The sequence below is a fragment of the Lynx canadensis genome, chromosome A1 (assembly GCF_007474595.2).
Source record: "Lynx canadensis isolate LIC74 chromosome A1, mLynCan4.pri.v2, whole genome shotgun sequence".
NCBI classification, from domain to species: Eukaryota; Metazoa; Chordata; class Mammalia; order Carnivora; family Felidae; genus Lynx; species Lynx canadensis.
Genome location: NC_044303.2, coordinates 115,207,258 through 115,223,774, shown reverse-complemented (window position 1 = coordinate 115,223,774; position 16,517 = coordinate 115,207,258). Strand labels below are relative to the sequence as shown.

General features: G+C 39.0%; 1 protein-coding gene across 1 annotated transcript in view; it reads right to left on the bottom strand.

Moving 5' to 3' along the window:
• CTNNA1 (catenin alpha 1) overlaps positions 1 to 16,517 on the bottom strand; it is a 179,983-nt gene that overhangs the window by 23,449 nt on the left and 140,017 nt on the right. Inside the window, exon 10 of the mRNA XM_030319218.2 lies at positions 7,955 to 8,047. Coding sequence (XP_030175078.1) covers positions 7,955 to 8,047 — 93 coding nt within the window. The remainder of the gene's footprint in view (positions 1 to 7,954; positions 8,048 to 16,517) is intronic.

The window sequence follows — 16,517 nt, the reverse complement described above, 5'->3', positions numbered from 1 at the left end:
TCACAATTTCCTGTCCCAAGAATGCGGAGTGGTCTTGCTTTAAAATTCTTGATTACTCAAGACACATAATGTTGGAGACAGCAAGGGAACTATACTTCCTTAGTCTAGTAAATCTCCTCCTCTCAAGCCTGGACTCTAAATGAGTATTTGTTTCACACCTTCTTTTCTCACCTACCTCAGCCAGCATCCTCAGTCTCAGCTTCAAAGCCTGCTGCTTCCTACTTGAGTGAGATGAATGCGATCAAAAGACAATGTCCATAGTTCCTATCACCACATCTACCCACTTACCTGCATCTGTACCAGGTACTGTCTTACCTTTTTAAAAATATAGGTGTTCAATCTATGTTCCCATCTCAGACCAACCTTTCTACCTGTCCACTGCATCTTATTTCCTCTCCCCTACTCCAGGACATTGCTCTAGCAATTCTTCGTCCATTCTATAGTATCTATATCGATATTGTCTATTATACATTCTATTGGTTATATAGATTATCTATTCTGTATTATCAATATTTATACTGATATTATTCTACATTATCAATATTTCCCCTTTACTGGACTATTTCCTAATTATGTATTATCGATATTTCCCCTTTCTATACTGTAAATATTTCTCATCTATTGGATTATTTTCAACAGGTAAACATAAAAAACATGCTAGTATGGGTCCCAACTAAAAATAAAAAACAAGTAACAGTCTCAATCCCGTATCTAGCTCATGCTACCACCCCATGTCTCTATAAACCTTACATAAAATCTGAAAGAGCTGCCAACTTGTTATACCCAATCCCTCTCTCCTCTCTTGAACCCATTCTAGTCAAGCTTATGTCTCCTAAACTCTACCTAAACTCCTTTGTCCAAGGTCATTTGTCATCTCTACATATTGTTCAATCCAAGGACTAATTCTCAGTTCACGTTCAACAACCATTTGACAGGAATAAACATCATTCCTAGAAACACTCTTTTTCACTTGGTTTCCAAGGTAGAGCCAGCTTCTGGTGTTCTTCTGGTCTTACTAACCCTTCCTCAGTCTTCTTTGCTCATCTCCCCAAACTTTAGATGTTAGAGAACCCCAGTTTTAGTACCTAGACTTTTTTACTCTAGGTATACTCATTCTATTGGTGAGCACATCCAGGCTCATGGTATCCTATGTGTGCTGATGAGTCTCACATTTATACAACCTGTCTAGATCTGTTCCTTGAATTTCACTTAGCATCTTGCATATCTAATTACCATGTCTAAAACAGAGCTCCTTAGCTGTTCCCCCAAACCACGCTTCCCTATCAAAATAAATGACACCTCCATCCTTCCAGCTACTTATATTCAAAACCCTGGAATTCTCCTTCACTCCTCTCTTTCCCCTCCACCTCATATTTAATCCTTCAGTAAATTCTATCATCATATATCCAGACTCTAATCAGTGCCTGCCACATCCACTGTACTCTTTCCTGGATTAGTACCGAAGCCTCTGTTTTGGTTTCCTAATGCTGCTATAACATATTATTACTGAAGTAGTTTTACTTAAAACAACACAAATGTATTATCTTATAGTTCTGGACATCAGAAGTCAAAGTGTCAGCAGACCTATTCATTCTAGAAGCTCTAGAGGAGAATCCAGTCTGACTCCTAGAGGCTGCCCACATTCCTCGGCTTGTGACCATATGGCTCCAATGCCTGCTTCTGCGATCACAGTGTCTTCTCAGACTCTGACACCTATGTCTCCCTGTTAGGATACTTTGATTATACTGGGGTCCCTACCTGATAATCTAACTACCCTTAGTTCTCTCTCTCTCTCTCTCTCTTTTTTTTAACCTTTACAAAGACCTTTTGCTACTTAAAGTAATGCATTTATAGGTTTCGGAATTAGGAAATGAACATCTTTGTGAGGGGTGAGGGGTGTTTTCCTGCTTATTAGCACAGCCTCCTAAGAGATATCTCTCCTTCCATCCCTCCTGACAGAAGTCAGGGAGGCCTTGTTCAAACCTAAATTAAATCATGTCAATCCTCTATTCAAAATCCTTCACTGGCTTCCCATGTCACTCAGAGTAAAAAGCCAAAGGCCTTACCATGGCCCTAAAAAGCCCCAAACCACCCAAACATCTGTTAGAAAACTGACCCTCTTTTTGAAAGCCTCTGCATTTGCTGTTCTCTCTGCCTGGAGTGCCATACCTCCATGGCTTGTTCTATCATCTCCTCTGGGTCTTTGCTTCTAAATCATTTTCTCAATGGCATCTTTGCTGACCTTCCCATACTATTTAACACACACATTACAATTTGTAGGATGTAGCTAAAGCAGTGCTTTAAGAGAAATTTATACCATTAAATGTTTAACTGTGACATCACAAAAGAAAGTCTCAAATCAATGATCTAAAAACTTCTAACTTTAGAACTAGAAAAAGGACAAATTAAACCCCAAATCTGGCAGAAGGAATAAAGTAACATAGTAGTAACTGATGAAATATAAATTACCAAAGACACTCAAGAATAAACACCTAATGTGAATATCCTTATATCGATTTAAGAAACTGAATTGTTAAAAACCTTCCCACAAAGGAAACTCCAGGCCAAATGTCTTCAGTGGTAAATTACCCCAAACATTTAAAGGACTAATATCAATTATACAGATTTTTCAAGAAAACAGAAGAGAAGTAAACACTTTCCAACTGTTAGGCTATGGAAATCAGACTGTACCAGAAAAGAAAACAACTGACCAGTATCAATATGCAAGCCTTACAGGGAGACTGCAATGTCTCTGGCAGCATGTTACCAGCAGATCTCTGTCAGAAGGAGTGGAAGGGGTGGAGGGCAAGGTACTGAAACCTTTAGTCAGAAGCATCTCCTTCGAGCTCTTCTGTTAAACTGCTTTGAAATAAAAGATTAGAGAATATCCAAAGTGGAAAAGTGAGGTGGTTCAAAGTCAGATGGTCCTATGATTGTGAAATAATAGATGCGTGAGAGCTGAGGTCACAGGGTACCCTGGCCTGTATGCCTTAGATGCTCCAATAAGAGCTACATATTTTCTCACCACCTATAGGCCAGGCCTGTCTGGGTTTGTGTTTATTTGATGCTTGTTAAGCCTGTCAGCCACAAAAATGATCAGTGTTCCCAAAAGCACAAAGGGAAAAGAAGCAATATGGAAGATAAATCTAAGGAGGCACAAGGAAGAATGGGCAATTTCATAAGTTGTTTCTCTAGTTAGTGAGAAGGACAAAAAGAAAAAAAAAAGAGAAAGAAATGCAGATAAGCTGTGGCTTCAAATATCTAATTCACCTTTGTGTAGATTTCCAAGAAAGGCCATGCATTAAACCAGGCTATATGAATTATTAAAGTGCCAGATCCGTATTAACCTAAATGTACAATGCTCATTCTCACAAATGAACTAAGAAAAATAAAATATTAAGTGAGATCATCTCCAAAATGCCTTCCCACAATTTTAAAGATTCAATTGTCAGAAACCTTCTTTTTCCTTTTTTTCGCTGCCCAGCACCAAATGAACTAAAAAAGTGAAATATTTTAAGCAGCTACCACAGACTAAGACTTGGGCACATCTACAAACAAGGCATGTCAGGGATATGTGGGGTACAGATTCATATTTATCCCCATAACAGTTGGGTTTTTTCCTTATAAAGGCATGTGAGACTAGGGCTCTCTGCTCAAATGGAAGCAGGTCCCCCTCCAGATGAACAGAATGAGACAGTGCAGCCACAGAGTAGCAGACAATGCAGGCAGAGACAGCTGACCTACTTCCTTTCTTGCAACAGCAAATCACAAAAAAATGTGGGTGCTTTTGTTCCCCCAAGCAACAAAACAAAGCCACTTTCAGGTTACTTCCTCCTCAACTTTAATTAATCTCAAATATTTGAAGTTAAAGTCACTTAACTGCTACAAAGTTAGTACTTCACAACAGTTCTCATTTCCAAAGTTAATTTGCTACTGAGTGAACTGACAAAATGGGGGAAAAGCTCCTCTGGAGGTTCCATCTGTCATCTCTCCCCTTCAACAATAAGGTCTAGGAGCCAACTCCAAAATGTAGGTGGGGCCACAGAAGAGTTACATAAGGAGAACATCTCCAACACAGGGGCCCGGGCTTCCTACATGCAAGAGTGTGGGTGTGAGGCACAAAAACCAGCATGGAAAAATCGAACATGTACTTCATCCTGTGGTCAGATATTGCCAGCAGCCTCACAATAAAGATGCACTCTAATAACTGTCTATAGGCTACAGCATTTTTGTCAATTAATAAATTAATTTTTATATTTTTAAATTTACATCCAAATTAGTTAGCATATAGTGCAACAATGATTTCAGGAATAGATTCCTTAGTGCCCCTTACCCTTTAGCCCATCCCCCATCCCACAACCCCTCCAGTAACCCTCTGTTGTCCGTATTTAAGTCTCTTACGTTTTGTCCTCCTTCCTGTTTTTATATTATTTTTGCTTCCCTTCCTTTTGTTCATCTGTTCGTGTCTTAAAGTCTTCATAAGTGAGTCATATGATATCTTTCTCTAATTTTGCTTAGCATAATACCCTCTAGTTCCATCCATGTACTTGCAAATGGCAAGATTTCATTCTTTTTGATTGCCAAGTAATACTCCATTTTGTGTGTGTGTGTGTGTGTGTGTGTGTGTGTGTGTGTGTGTGTGTGTGCGCACGCCACATCTTCCTTCTCCATTGATGGACATTTGAGCTCTTTCCATACTTTGGCTGTTGTTGATAGCGCTACTATAAACTTGGGGTGCATGTGGCCCTTCAAAACAGCATCCCTGTATCCCCTGGATAAATATGCTAGTAGTGCAATTGCTAGGTTGCACTACCGGTAGTTCTATTTTTAATTTTTTGAGGAACCTCCGTACTATTTTCCAGAGAGGCTGTGCCAGTTTGCTTTCCCACCAGCAGTGCAAAAGAGATCCTCTTTCTCCGCATCCTCTCCAACATCCACTGTTACCTGAGTTGTTAATGTTAGCCATTCTGACAGGTGCTATCTCATTGTGGTTTTGATCTGTATTTCCCTGATGAGTGATGTTGAGCATTTTTTCATGTGTCAGTTGGCCGTCTGGATGTCTTCTTTGGAGAAGTGTCTATTCATGTCTTCTGCCCATTTCTTCACTGGATTATTTGTTTTTTGGGTGTTGAGTTTGAGAAGTTCTTTATAGATTTTGGATACTAACCCTTTATCTGATATGTCGTTTGCAAATCTCTTCTTCCATTCTGTCGGTTGCCTTTTAGTTTTGGTGATTGTTTCCTTCGCTGTGCAGAAGCCTTCTATTTTGATGAGGTCCCTATAGCTCATTGGTGCTTTTGTTTCCCTTGCCTCCAGAGACGTGTTGAGTAAGAAGTTGCTGTGGCCAAGGTCAAAGAGGTTTTTGCCTGCTTTCTCCCTGAGAATTTTGATGTCTTACATCATTACAAATGTCTTACATTTAGGTCTTTCATCCATTTTGAGTTTATTTTTGTGTATGGTGTAAGAAAGTGGTCCAGGTTCATTTTTCTGCATGTCACTGTCCAGTTTTCCCAGCACCACTTGCTCAAGAGACAGTCTTTATTCCATTGGATATTCTTTCCTGCTTTGTCGAAGTTTAGTTGGCCATACATTTGTGGATCCATTTCTGGGTTCTCTATTCTATTCCATGGATCTGAGTGTCTGTTTTTGTGCCATATAGGCTACAGCATATTAAACCCCTTCCTAAACTCCTGGGGAACTAACCAGCCTAGTCTGTTTATCACACAAGCCAGTGTCTGTGGAAGGGAACACCTCTAGTTCAGGGTCCTGGTGGTAGAGGTCACTGCCCACATCAGAATGAAGAGTAAGGAGAGAGAGGGCTCCAGGGAAACCCCTCTTCCTCAAAGGGATGGCCACCAGCCAGTTTGAAAAAGAAGCCCTTTGAGAATGCAATGCACGGGCCAGGGTAAGCCAGATGCAGTCTCAGAGGAGTTTGGTTTACCCTCTTCAAAGACTTTCAAAACTTTTTATTAGTTACCTATCGTTTAAAATTGAGACTTGACAGAAAAACCTGAATTGCTGACTTCTCTTTAAAAATAATGAAAGGACCTGGCAATACTGGCCTGGAGTGGAATCGCAGCTTCCTCATGTAGAAACGGCACATACTACTCAAGTTTGTCACTATCATGGCTGCAAATGCCTGCTGTATTTGCCATCACTGAGTCTGCCCAGCCCTGCTTTGAGCAGGGGCAAAAATGAACCTAGGCAAGAGTCTAGAAGACAAGAAGCACACTTGGGAAAACACCTTTTTATCCAGGACACACACCTAATACTAAGGGTGGTCTGGGCACGGTCTAAACCCACTCCTCCTGAAGGTCTGTTCTACTAGAAGAAATCAAATACCCAAGAGAGAAACAATGCTGAGGGCAAACTCAAACCGGCACAATATGGCCCAGCCACACATGATTTGTGCACACCACCATTTCATTAGGATCTACTAGACTCTCCATGTGATTTTTTTCTCCTAGACTTAAGATCATTTATATAAATACTCTTGGTAGGTGTGATCAGCGTATGTTACCATCTGTTTCAGCTGGTATGTGAAAGCATTGTGGCTTTTCAAGCATTTCAAAACCAAACGGAGAACCAAAGACATTAAAAACAAAGTGCTGATAGGGTAAAATGATAAACTTGGGGAAAGAATGCCCCATCTTTAGAAATTTACTCTGAATTTACTTCTTACAACTTAGTCATCCACGAACTTTCTACAAGTCATTCAATCCATTGTGCTTATTATCTTTACCGCTACCAATTTCTACTGGATTTCATGACTGGATGGAAGCTGAAAAGATGTTCATCATATAATGTGGATTCACAATGGCCTATCATAGTAGTGTTTACACAAACCAACTCTCACTGGCAAGCGAGATACACATGAATGACAATTAGAACAAATGCCTTAACTAACCTGTGCACCAGTTAAGATCCCAGATTAATAATCAGGCTTTACTTCTTTTGGTTGCCTATCTTGAGGGTCAGGAATTATTTATATGAAAGGGCCAAAGTATTGGTCTCAGTATATTTTAAAGCTGGTTGTACACACAACATAGAAATCTCATTCCTATGACCTCTCTTTTGTTACTCCCGTTCCTCTGCTTTATTTCCCTTTATCTGTGGCCACTGCCATCTGACAGGACATTTAGAGAAAGTAAATGTAAATCCTCAGAGTAGGCCCATGAGCAGTCTCTACTTGGGAAATCAGAAGGGCAGCCTCTTCCACTGAAAACAGCACTTATACCGTTTAAAAACACCTGTGACTGTCAAGGAGCAGGGGACCCCACAGACAGGGTCAGTTCCCCTCATAGGAGGCAGCCAACACGTTGGTCATTTAACAAAGCAACTGTTCTTCTATGTGCTTCAGAGTCTTTCGAGACTCCCAGACTGCCATAATCGCTAGTCTTCCAATATGCCATCATAAATGGAGAAAAGTTCTCAAGCTTTTAATTCAGTAGCTGGCTGGATTACGTTGCTAAAATATGTACCAAAATGCTACTTCAGGACATTACAGAGTAATGGTTCTAGCTCTTGGATGTTGTTCCCTCCATCACAAAGATCCAAATCCCAGGCATTAAGGAGCATAGGTGGGTAACTGTTACTCCTTCAGGTTTGTGAGATAACTACCCTAAATCCAGGACTGTCAAATGTTGCAGATGGCCCTCTCTCAAGGAGGTTACAGACTGAGTAGTGAGGTCACTACACACCCTCCACTTGCCAGCAATGAAAGACACTATCCATTTTTAATGAAAGGCAAGGGATAGTAATATGTGATGCCCCAAGGAAATGTCACTTGAAGCTGAACATAAATTTCTACAAGCTTTGTGAACTCTGGATCAGTGTTTTGTCCCCAAGACTTCTATGTAAAATTCTAAAAACAAAATTAAAAAAATAAACCTGATCTCCAATGTAACCGAACTCCAATTCAGTGGTACCATAAACAATTTTGGTCATACCTTACCTGAGGACAGAGAGCTTCTAGCTGACTTGCTGACATTCGAACAAGCTTTACACCTTCTTCATTGTTTGAGATGGAACAGGCCAAGTTGGCAACCTAGAAGAAGGAACACCATAAAAAGTTCTTAGAAGATTTTTCTTTTGATCCCTAAGGAAAACAAATGTATACCCACTCCCACCTCTGATCTTTTATAGAACACATGCCAAGAGCACCAATGGTATTTTATTTCTCAAATTAATTACCTACCTAGGAGGACAATTTTTTTTTTTTAATCTCTGTGCTAAGGAGACTATGTCGACTTGTAACACAGGTCACACTGTTGGCAGAATGAGATTCCAGGGCATATAACTCATAGGCTTTACCATGCTCTCTTACCTGCCTGAACAGCAGAAAGGCAGTTCTCATGGTGTGGACAACAACATGAGAAAAGCTAAGGAATCAAGGGCATTCAGAAAGAAAAGTTGGTATCCTGAATTACAAATATACCATGTAGCTGGTTCTTGAAGAAAAGAAATAGAAATTCTAAGATGCTATTCTCATTTTACAGGTGAATGGCTGATTACTAAGCCAAGAGGTTTATTTAAACACAAAGCTATTTTTCAAATTAAAAAAAAAATAGTATTAAGATAACATCAAGATATACCCAAGGTCATATTCATCAGAAATGGAAAAATAAACAGGGATGATGTCCCACAGTTAGAAGAAAACTATCCTTCAACTAGGTTCTCAAAAGCACTGAAAGCTGAACTCCTTTCTGAATGGTACTGCTTTATTTGAACTGAACTCTTTTCCTTTCTGTCCAAAGTATCTTAAGGACACTGCTCCAGTAGCCAGAAACAATCTTTCCAAGTTGTGTCAGACTTCCTCAGCTGAAGCCCTGGCCGTGGTGAGAACCTTGCTCTGTAGCGACTGTGAGCACTGTGATCACTTACCCATGTTTCTACATAAACAGGCTGGCCAACCCCATTGGTAATACCAAGGACCAAATGAATACACTGTACTAAGACACATCTTCCCCTGCCCCCCCGGTTGCAAATTGAGTTATGAATGACAGAGCGTAGGCAGTTTAATATCAAAGGCACTTTCTGGGAATTTAAATGCCAGAGTAAACAAGGGCAATGGTGATAACCTTTGATTTTCACTCCTCCACCCAACTTAAGCACATACAGGCAAAAGAAAAATTACGTACTATTATGGCTGTTGTTTGCAGTATTATGGTTAGGGATTATCAGCTTTCTGGAAGACTGCTAACTATCAGAATCCTGCAATGCCTAATCATAAGGAGAAACAACAGAACTAACATGTAATTTAAATATAAAATGTAAAGAAATAAAAAATTAAGTCAGATCTTTAATGTTTAGGGGTCTTCAAAATCATATACAGAAGTAACATATTTCCCCTAAAGATTACAATTCCACTTTCTACTATCAACTGGACCTGAGCAAACAGGCACTAGTCTTCATGATAATACAGTTGATTATGCAGATTTTTTTTGTTTAAAAATTACTGCAAAACATAACCAAAACTCTATTTTGTAAAATATAAAATGTTTAAAAAACATTATCCCTCAATGATGCTACAGTGCAGGAGAAAGCTTAACTTAGATATGTTCATGAATCTGTAACTCCCACTGTTTCAATTCCTTAAGAAGTCATTTTGAAAAACAAATATAAAATTTGGGGCTCATCACTACATTAGTAATTTGAGACTAACAAAGATTCCTGGTGAGGTGAGCACACTAATACCCAGCACTCCCGCTCCACTCCCACTATGTGGGAGGCCAGCCAAGTGTAAAATTCAGGAAGGTCTGTCACTCTGTTTCTATCCTTACTCTCTAGTCACTACTAGCATCATTTTATTTCAATTTACACTCACCCAATTTTATGAATCTGTAAGATCCAGAAAAGTAAGAAGCAAAGATTATGTAAACTATTATCTATTACAGATCAGATACATGAGAGTGTGGGTGGCTAAGGCTGAAATGGCTGACCTCTGTAAACCATCTTTCCTGTTTCCTGATACAATTCCTAACAAAATAAAGGCTATGCAAGACTTGTTCTTTGTTTTAAAACGTTACTTAAATGGTTTCTGATGTATTGCTGAAGCAGTAATGTTCCACAAGAGTACACTGCCTGTTTCAGGAGGCTGCCCTGCCTGGCCTGGGAGGAGGGAGAGCGCCTGTCACTGACAGTCTTCTTCAGATGAATGAGCTTCTATTCACCCTCCAGGGACAGGGCTACTCACTTCCAACAATGACAAATGTGCAAATGCAACATCTCAACCGTAGCTCTCTGAGACGCTAACCTCATATACTAGTGCCACGCTTGACAACAGTGAAAGGGGAGGCTGAGAGGAGGGGTTTCCTAAATGTCTCCTTCTGGGGCTCTAGAAATTTGGGAGAGCAGTTCATACTGAGACTGAAGAAGAGACTCAAGTTTAAATTAAAAATACATAGACCAAACTTCCAGAGAACCTGGCAGAACACTCTGCAGTTACTTCTAGATTTTCTCTGGGAATATCTCTGCTATCACGGTAACTTGTGTATTAACAGTTTAAATGTCTTTGATTCTTGCTAATTCAAGAGGTGGCCTAAGACTGACACTATGACCTATGAAATCATAAGCTTTGAAATCATGAAGGCCTCTTGTACTATCTATGCCTACACTGTGGAAGTTTGGACCTTAGAGAAGAGCAGAACATTTCAGAAAACCAGCAACTCCCTGATCTAAAAAAAAAAAAAAAAAAAGCCCTGGATTTTTGCTGGTTTTAGGAGTAGCACAGTAACAATTTATGCTGTGGAGGAAAAAAGAAATGTCACAGCCAGGCTGTGTCATATCAACAAATATGACATCTGCACACTACAAAAAAGACAACTTTTCAGACATTTAGGAAAACTCTACCTTTATACTAGATTTTCTCTTCTTAAATAAAATTTATGAAGTTCCGTAGTGGGAAAAAAAACCCATTATGACAATTTCTCCTCTATTATACATGTGTTGATGACTTTTAGATGAAGGTTAAATTTGTGTAAGGTCAGCACAAGTTTCTTCCCACAGCCCTCAGTAACTGCTTCTCCTTCATATTTGGCTGAGGGGCTCCACTGCCCCTTACTCTGGAACCTCTGCAGGAAGTGAGATTTCTTTTTGTTCTTGGTGGTAAATTAATAACCTAACAGCCTATGCCCATTGTGGGGAGTAAACCAAGTGAAAAGAACTTTGGAAAAGGGAGCTCAAGTCCACAACCATAAGCATAAAGCTCAAGAGGCTGAAGCTCAAAACCTGCATTACTTGCCATTGTGGCTCTGGGTCATGCTACCACCTAAGTTTTCCTCTTTAAAATGGTTGAGTCTGAGCTCTCAACAAGTCCAAAATAACAGTAACTCAACTTTGTAAACTTGACATGCATCAAGTGAGAAGTCCCAACTACACATCATATAAATTTCAGAACCACTCAAGAAACTTCTACCAGTTAGTCCCAAATCCACAAGAGAAATGATGATGGAACAGAGGACAAGCCTCCAACTTTCCAATTTGAGGAAAGGGTGTTGGCTACCTTATTAGGAGTAACAAAATATCTTACCAAAAAATGAAGTATGCATGGATGATAGAAAAATTCCAAACTGGATTGTGGTAATGGATGCATACTTCTACAAATTTAGTAAAAATCAGAGTTGTATACTTAAAAGGGGTAGGTGTGAATTTTATACTCTGCAATTTATACCTTCCAACTCTTTTTTGGTTTTTGATGCAGGGCTAACCAGGTAATTGAGGGAAATTATCAGAGGCTAGACATAAGAAAGCAGAAATTCAAAGAGTTTTATAAAACAAACCACTGAAAACAGTGCTTACACAGGGGTGGGAAATAGAGAAATGGATATGTTCCATTCTGTGATTAGAATTTGGGTTTTTTAAATTTTTTTTTCTTTTTTTTTTTTTTCAACTTTTTTTTTTTTATTTATTTTTGGGACAGAGAGAGACAGAGCATGAACGGGGGAGGGGCAGAGAGAGAGGGAGACACAGAATCGGAAACAGGCTCCAGGCTCTGAGCCGTCAGCCCAGAGCCTGACGCGGGGCTCGAACTCACGGACCGCGAGATCGTGACCTGGCTGAAGTCGGACGCTTAACCGACTGCGCCACCCAGGCGCCCCAGAATTTGGGTTTTTAATGGACCAATACACCTTGGCCCTCACAAGGTGAGGTGTCCCTAAGCAACTGGCAGAAGCAAATATAAATGGAAATTTTCTCTGATAGAAGGTCATCCAAGCCCAGGCCTCAAAGAATTCTCATATACAAAATTCCAGGAAGGTAAATTTACAATAAAAAATGCAGGAAGTACACAAGGAAATAAGTTATCTTGGGCAGGAGTAAGCAAAACAATTGTGTAATCAGATTCATAATGACTACAGATACTCAAATGATCAAAACTAGAGTATTAAAAAATATATTATGTTAACAGAAATGAAAGAAAAGCAAGCATACAAAGTTAAAATACAGTAAAAAATGATTAGCCATATTTAAGAAGGATCAAAGTAGAACTTCAAGAGAAAATCTGTAACTTCTATACCTCCTAGAAATTTAGTATATATCACGTACTGTTAAAAAGAGACGTACTAACCTGTAAAATCAAACTTAAGAACTTATTCAGGAAAACTAAGAAATTTTCACAATATGGAGACAATGCACAAAATTAAGAGACATGCAATTACACTGAAAGTATCTACTATTCAACCATGAGGGATTCAGAAACAAAGACAGAGAAAGGGGGAGTGAAATAGTGAAAGAGAGAATGAAAAATTTTCAGAGTGGATGAAATATAAATTTCAGATTTGGGAACACAAAGTCTAAATAGGGGAATAAAAAGAAATCCATAACCAGACATACTACAGTGAATCTTTACAACAACAAATACTCTAGTTTTAAAACAAGGTCTTAAAAACAGAAAGTAAATACAAATTATCCGCAAAGTAAGCTCAGAAGACTGATGACTTAACAGCAATGACGGATGCCAGAGATGGGGAAATAGTATCTTCAAATCACTGGAGTTGGGGACCTGGCAGGGGGATAATCCTAGGACTATACATTCAACAAAACTGTTATCTCTAAGATTTGGGGCACAATAAAGACTAAAAACAACCCAAGATCATTTACTCCAGACAGATCTTCCCTCCCCCTACTAAGTTTGTAACAAAGATGCTTTAGGAAGAAGAGATAATTCCAGACAGAAGGCTTAACAACATGAAAGAAGAAATGAGAAGCAATGAAAATAATGTATCAAGTACAATTTAAGCAAAGTTGAAAAAATGAATTCAGCAATACCAATAGTACCTAACTCATGGGACTAAAACTTACAAGAACCAAAGTACTGGACAACAGTAACATTTAAGTTGGAGAATGACTGAAGTCAAAGCATTTTAAGATTCTTACATAGTTTCAGAAGGAGGAAAAGATACTGATTAACCCTCAACCACTCAGTTAAACATGCATGCTAAAATATCCAGAACCACTACTAATAAAACAGAGTTTACCACTTCCAAACAAGGGGGGTGGGGGGAGAGGTGGGGGGAGTGGGGGGTGGAGAAGAGGAGGCGAGAGGACTCAATCCATGCAAAGGAGTCAAGACAGTTAAAAACAGAGGAGGGATGGAAGCAGAGGGTTAAGGAGAAAGAGAACAAAATGCAGCAGTTAAAATGAATCCACATGTCACAACCATAATGAATGTATATGAACAAAATTCTCTAACAGGAAAAAAAACTTTACTAAAGTGAGTAAAAATAAGTAAACATTACTCTTTATAAAATACATTTAAAACATAAACAAAAGTTGTACACTGTCTTTAAAAAGAAAGGATAAAGCTATACTGGATGATCGGAAGGAAGCACTTGACTCACAGCCCTCTGTCCTCCCCAATTATGTCACTGGGAGGCTGAAGGCCACATGCCAGGTAGGCTCCTCACCAGATCACAGCTGTTCGCACGTGAAGAATATGACCTTGTCTTTTAAGAGACAAACCACAAAAATTAAAAACAAATTTTTTTAAAAGGAAAATAATGTGGTGTCTGTCAGTATACTGTATTAAAATGTTGACCAACCCTATATATTTAATCATTCACTGACTCTTAAGTATAAATACATAAAAGCCCCATGTAAGGATTCTTTTCACATCTTTAGCATAGGCTTATTTCCCATGAAAGAAAGGGGGGGGGGCATTCTCCCTCCATTCTAAGGACAAGAACTACACAACTGTGTTTCATCCTTTCCTTCTTGCTACCAGGAAGTTCAGTGCCAAATCCAAACTCAGTCATGGCAATTATAGTTCAAGATTGTCTATTATTCTTTTCCTGGTTCCTGATTTTCTACATCTACCTTATTTTATCATGTCTCTCTTTATTTGAAATAAGCCATATCAAATCTAATTTTAGGAAGAGGCGGGATACAAATATAAGCATCTCTAGTAACAGATTTGGAAACTGTGACTTTATTAAAACATCATAAATTATTTTAAATGGCTTTGATATTTGGTATTTTTTAAAGGCTTTTTAAAAGGCTTTCATTGTAAATCATCACCCAAGGAATCATTTCTATTTACTTGGTATCACATAGACCATTTCAAAAGTTCTCTATTTCTATCTAACTGCCTGAATAATCTCAGTACACCTAGAAAGTGTGCCTATCTAAACATCAGTTCATCAGCTCTACTGATGAGGTAACAGGAGGGCCTACTCTTCTGGAGCAGGGTAAAGACTGGGCAGGGTTTCTCTGATTACTCCTACCAATGCTCCAAGAGAAAAGAATGTTGATGTTCCCTGAGAACAAGGTTCATCTACTGCCTTCACTAGACCATCCCAAAATCTGAGTAGGTAGTTAAGTTCGACCAAAAACACTTGTTTGGGTATGAGATGTTAAAATAGTACACACAAGACACTTTTGTTTGGCTAAGACTCAAGCATGTGAACTTACAGACCTTTAAAAATGTGGAAAGACCAAGCTCAATAGGTTTAATAAATTCTTTTGGAATCCAAGGTCAGCATTCCCCCCAATGATATTGACTGCTTTAAACATACTACAGTCCTAGAAAATGGAAGGTTCATTTAATTTGCTATTTGCAGGCATTTCAGCCTATAGTATTATACAGAGGCACTGAGAAAAATACTGAAGCTGTCACAGGTGGATCACATAAGGTCAGTGTTCAATTCAAATGCTCCTTTACAGAGCCTTCTTCAAGGCCACTTTCCTGTACATTATGGGCAAACCACAGAATATAAGTTATAATGCAGATCGTTCAATTTGCAGTAAAAATACACACTTTAAGCCAATAATGTCATACCGTATGAAGTCCTGGATAATGGGAAATACTTTGGAGTGAGGGGTGGGCATGTGGCAACTCAACAAGTAATGATAATCCAACTCCAAAGCATAGCAGTTAGGGGTACCTGGGTGGCTCGAGTGTCGAGCATCAATGTTTGGTTTCCGCTCAGGTCATGATCTCATGGTTTGTGAGTTGGAATCCTGCATCAGCTGGGAGCCTGCTTGGGATATACTCTCTCCCTATCTCTCTGCCCCTACCCTGCTTGCGTTCTCTCTCAAAATAAATAAATAAAAACTTAAAAAAAAAAAAAGGCATACCAGTTACATTTACCTTCTGATTCTTAATACACAAAGCAATGAATGAGATACTATCTTATTGTAGCAAGTTCATAATGATAAAAGGCCTATTTTAATGCAATGTCTGGGGCTGAGAGGAAAGGAATACTAAATGATATATGTTTTTAGAGGCAAGATTTCATGAATGGCATTTTTCCTATTTCACTCTCAATTCGTGAAAAAGGACTCAGAGGAAAGCAAAATTAAAAGGAAAAACTGACTGCTCTTTAGCTATTAAGCTGCTCACAGCCAAAGGAGGTAGGCTAAGAATGAAGCAATTAAAAAGGACACATGGGTATTGCTTCTTTCTGACAAAATAAATATTTTACCTCAATATGCTTAAAAATGAAGAGCAACATAAAGAAATCATTAACTTGATATGGGAGAAAGAGTCAAGTATAAAAGGTATTACAGTTACCCTGAAGCACAGCCATGATCTTTCATAAAAAGATGAAAGAAAAGCCCTCAGTGCTATACTCCAGAACAAAAGAAAATGGTGAAAAGAAGCGTCATGCCGCTCACCAGTAATGACCCTCAGCTCTTGCTCCCTTACTCACGGGCCTTGGGGACACACAACCTATATGCACCCTTCACACAAGAATACGGGCTTCAGTATGATGTGGGAATGGATTCCACTGACAAATGTGGTATGAGACACGCAGAGGTCCCAGCCAGAACCCAAGAAAATAAGAACAACTTCATGGCAAATACTGTTATTTGCCTTTTCAAATAAAATCACAAAAGTCATTTACTAAGGATTGAATCGGCAGCCAGCCTCACACAGCCTTCCTGACACTAACTGTGCACACAGAGGGACTGGAGGAATTTGCTTCTGTTCTAAAAACTTAAGAGTCAGTATGTGGTTTTTAGTCTTGAAATTCATCTTGTATTTTCATCATGTGATATACAAGGAAGGTACCATAAAA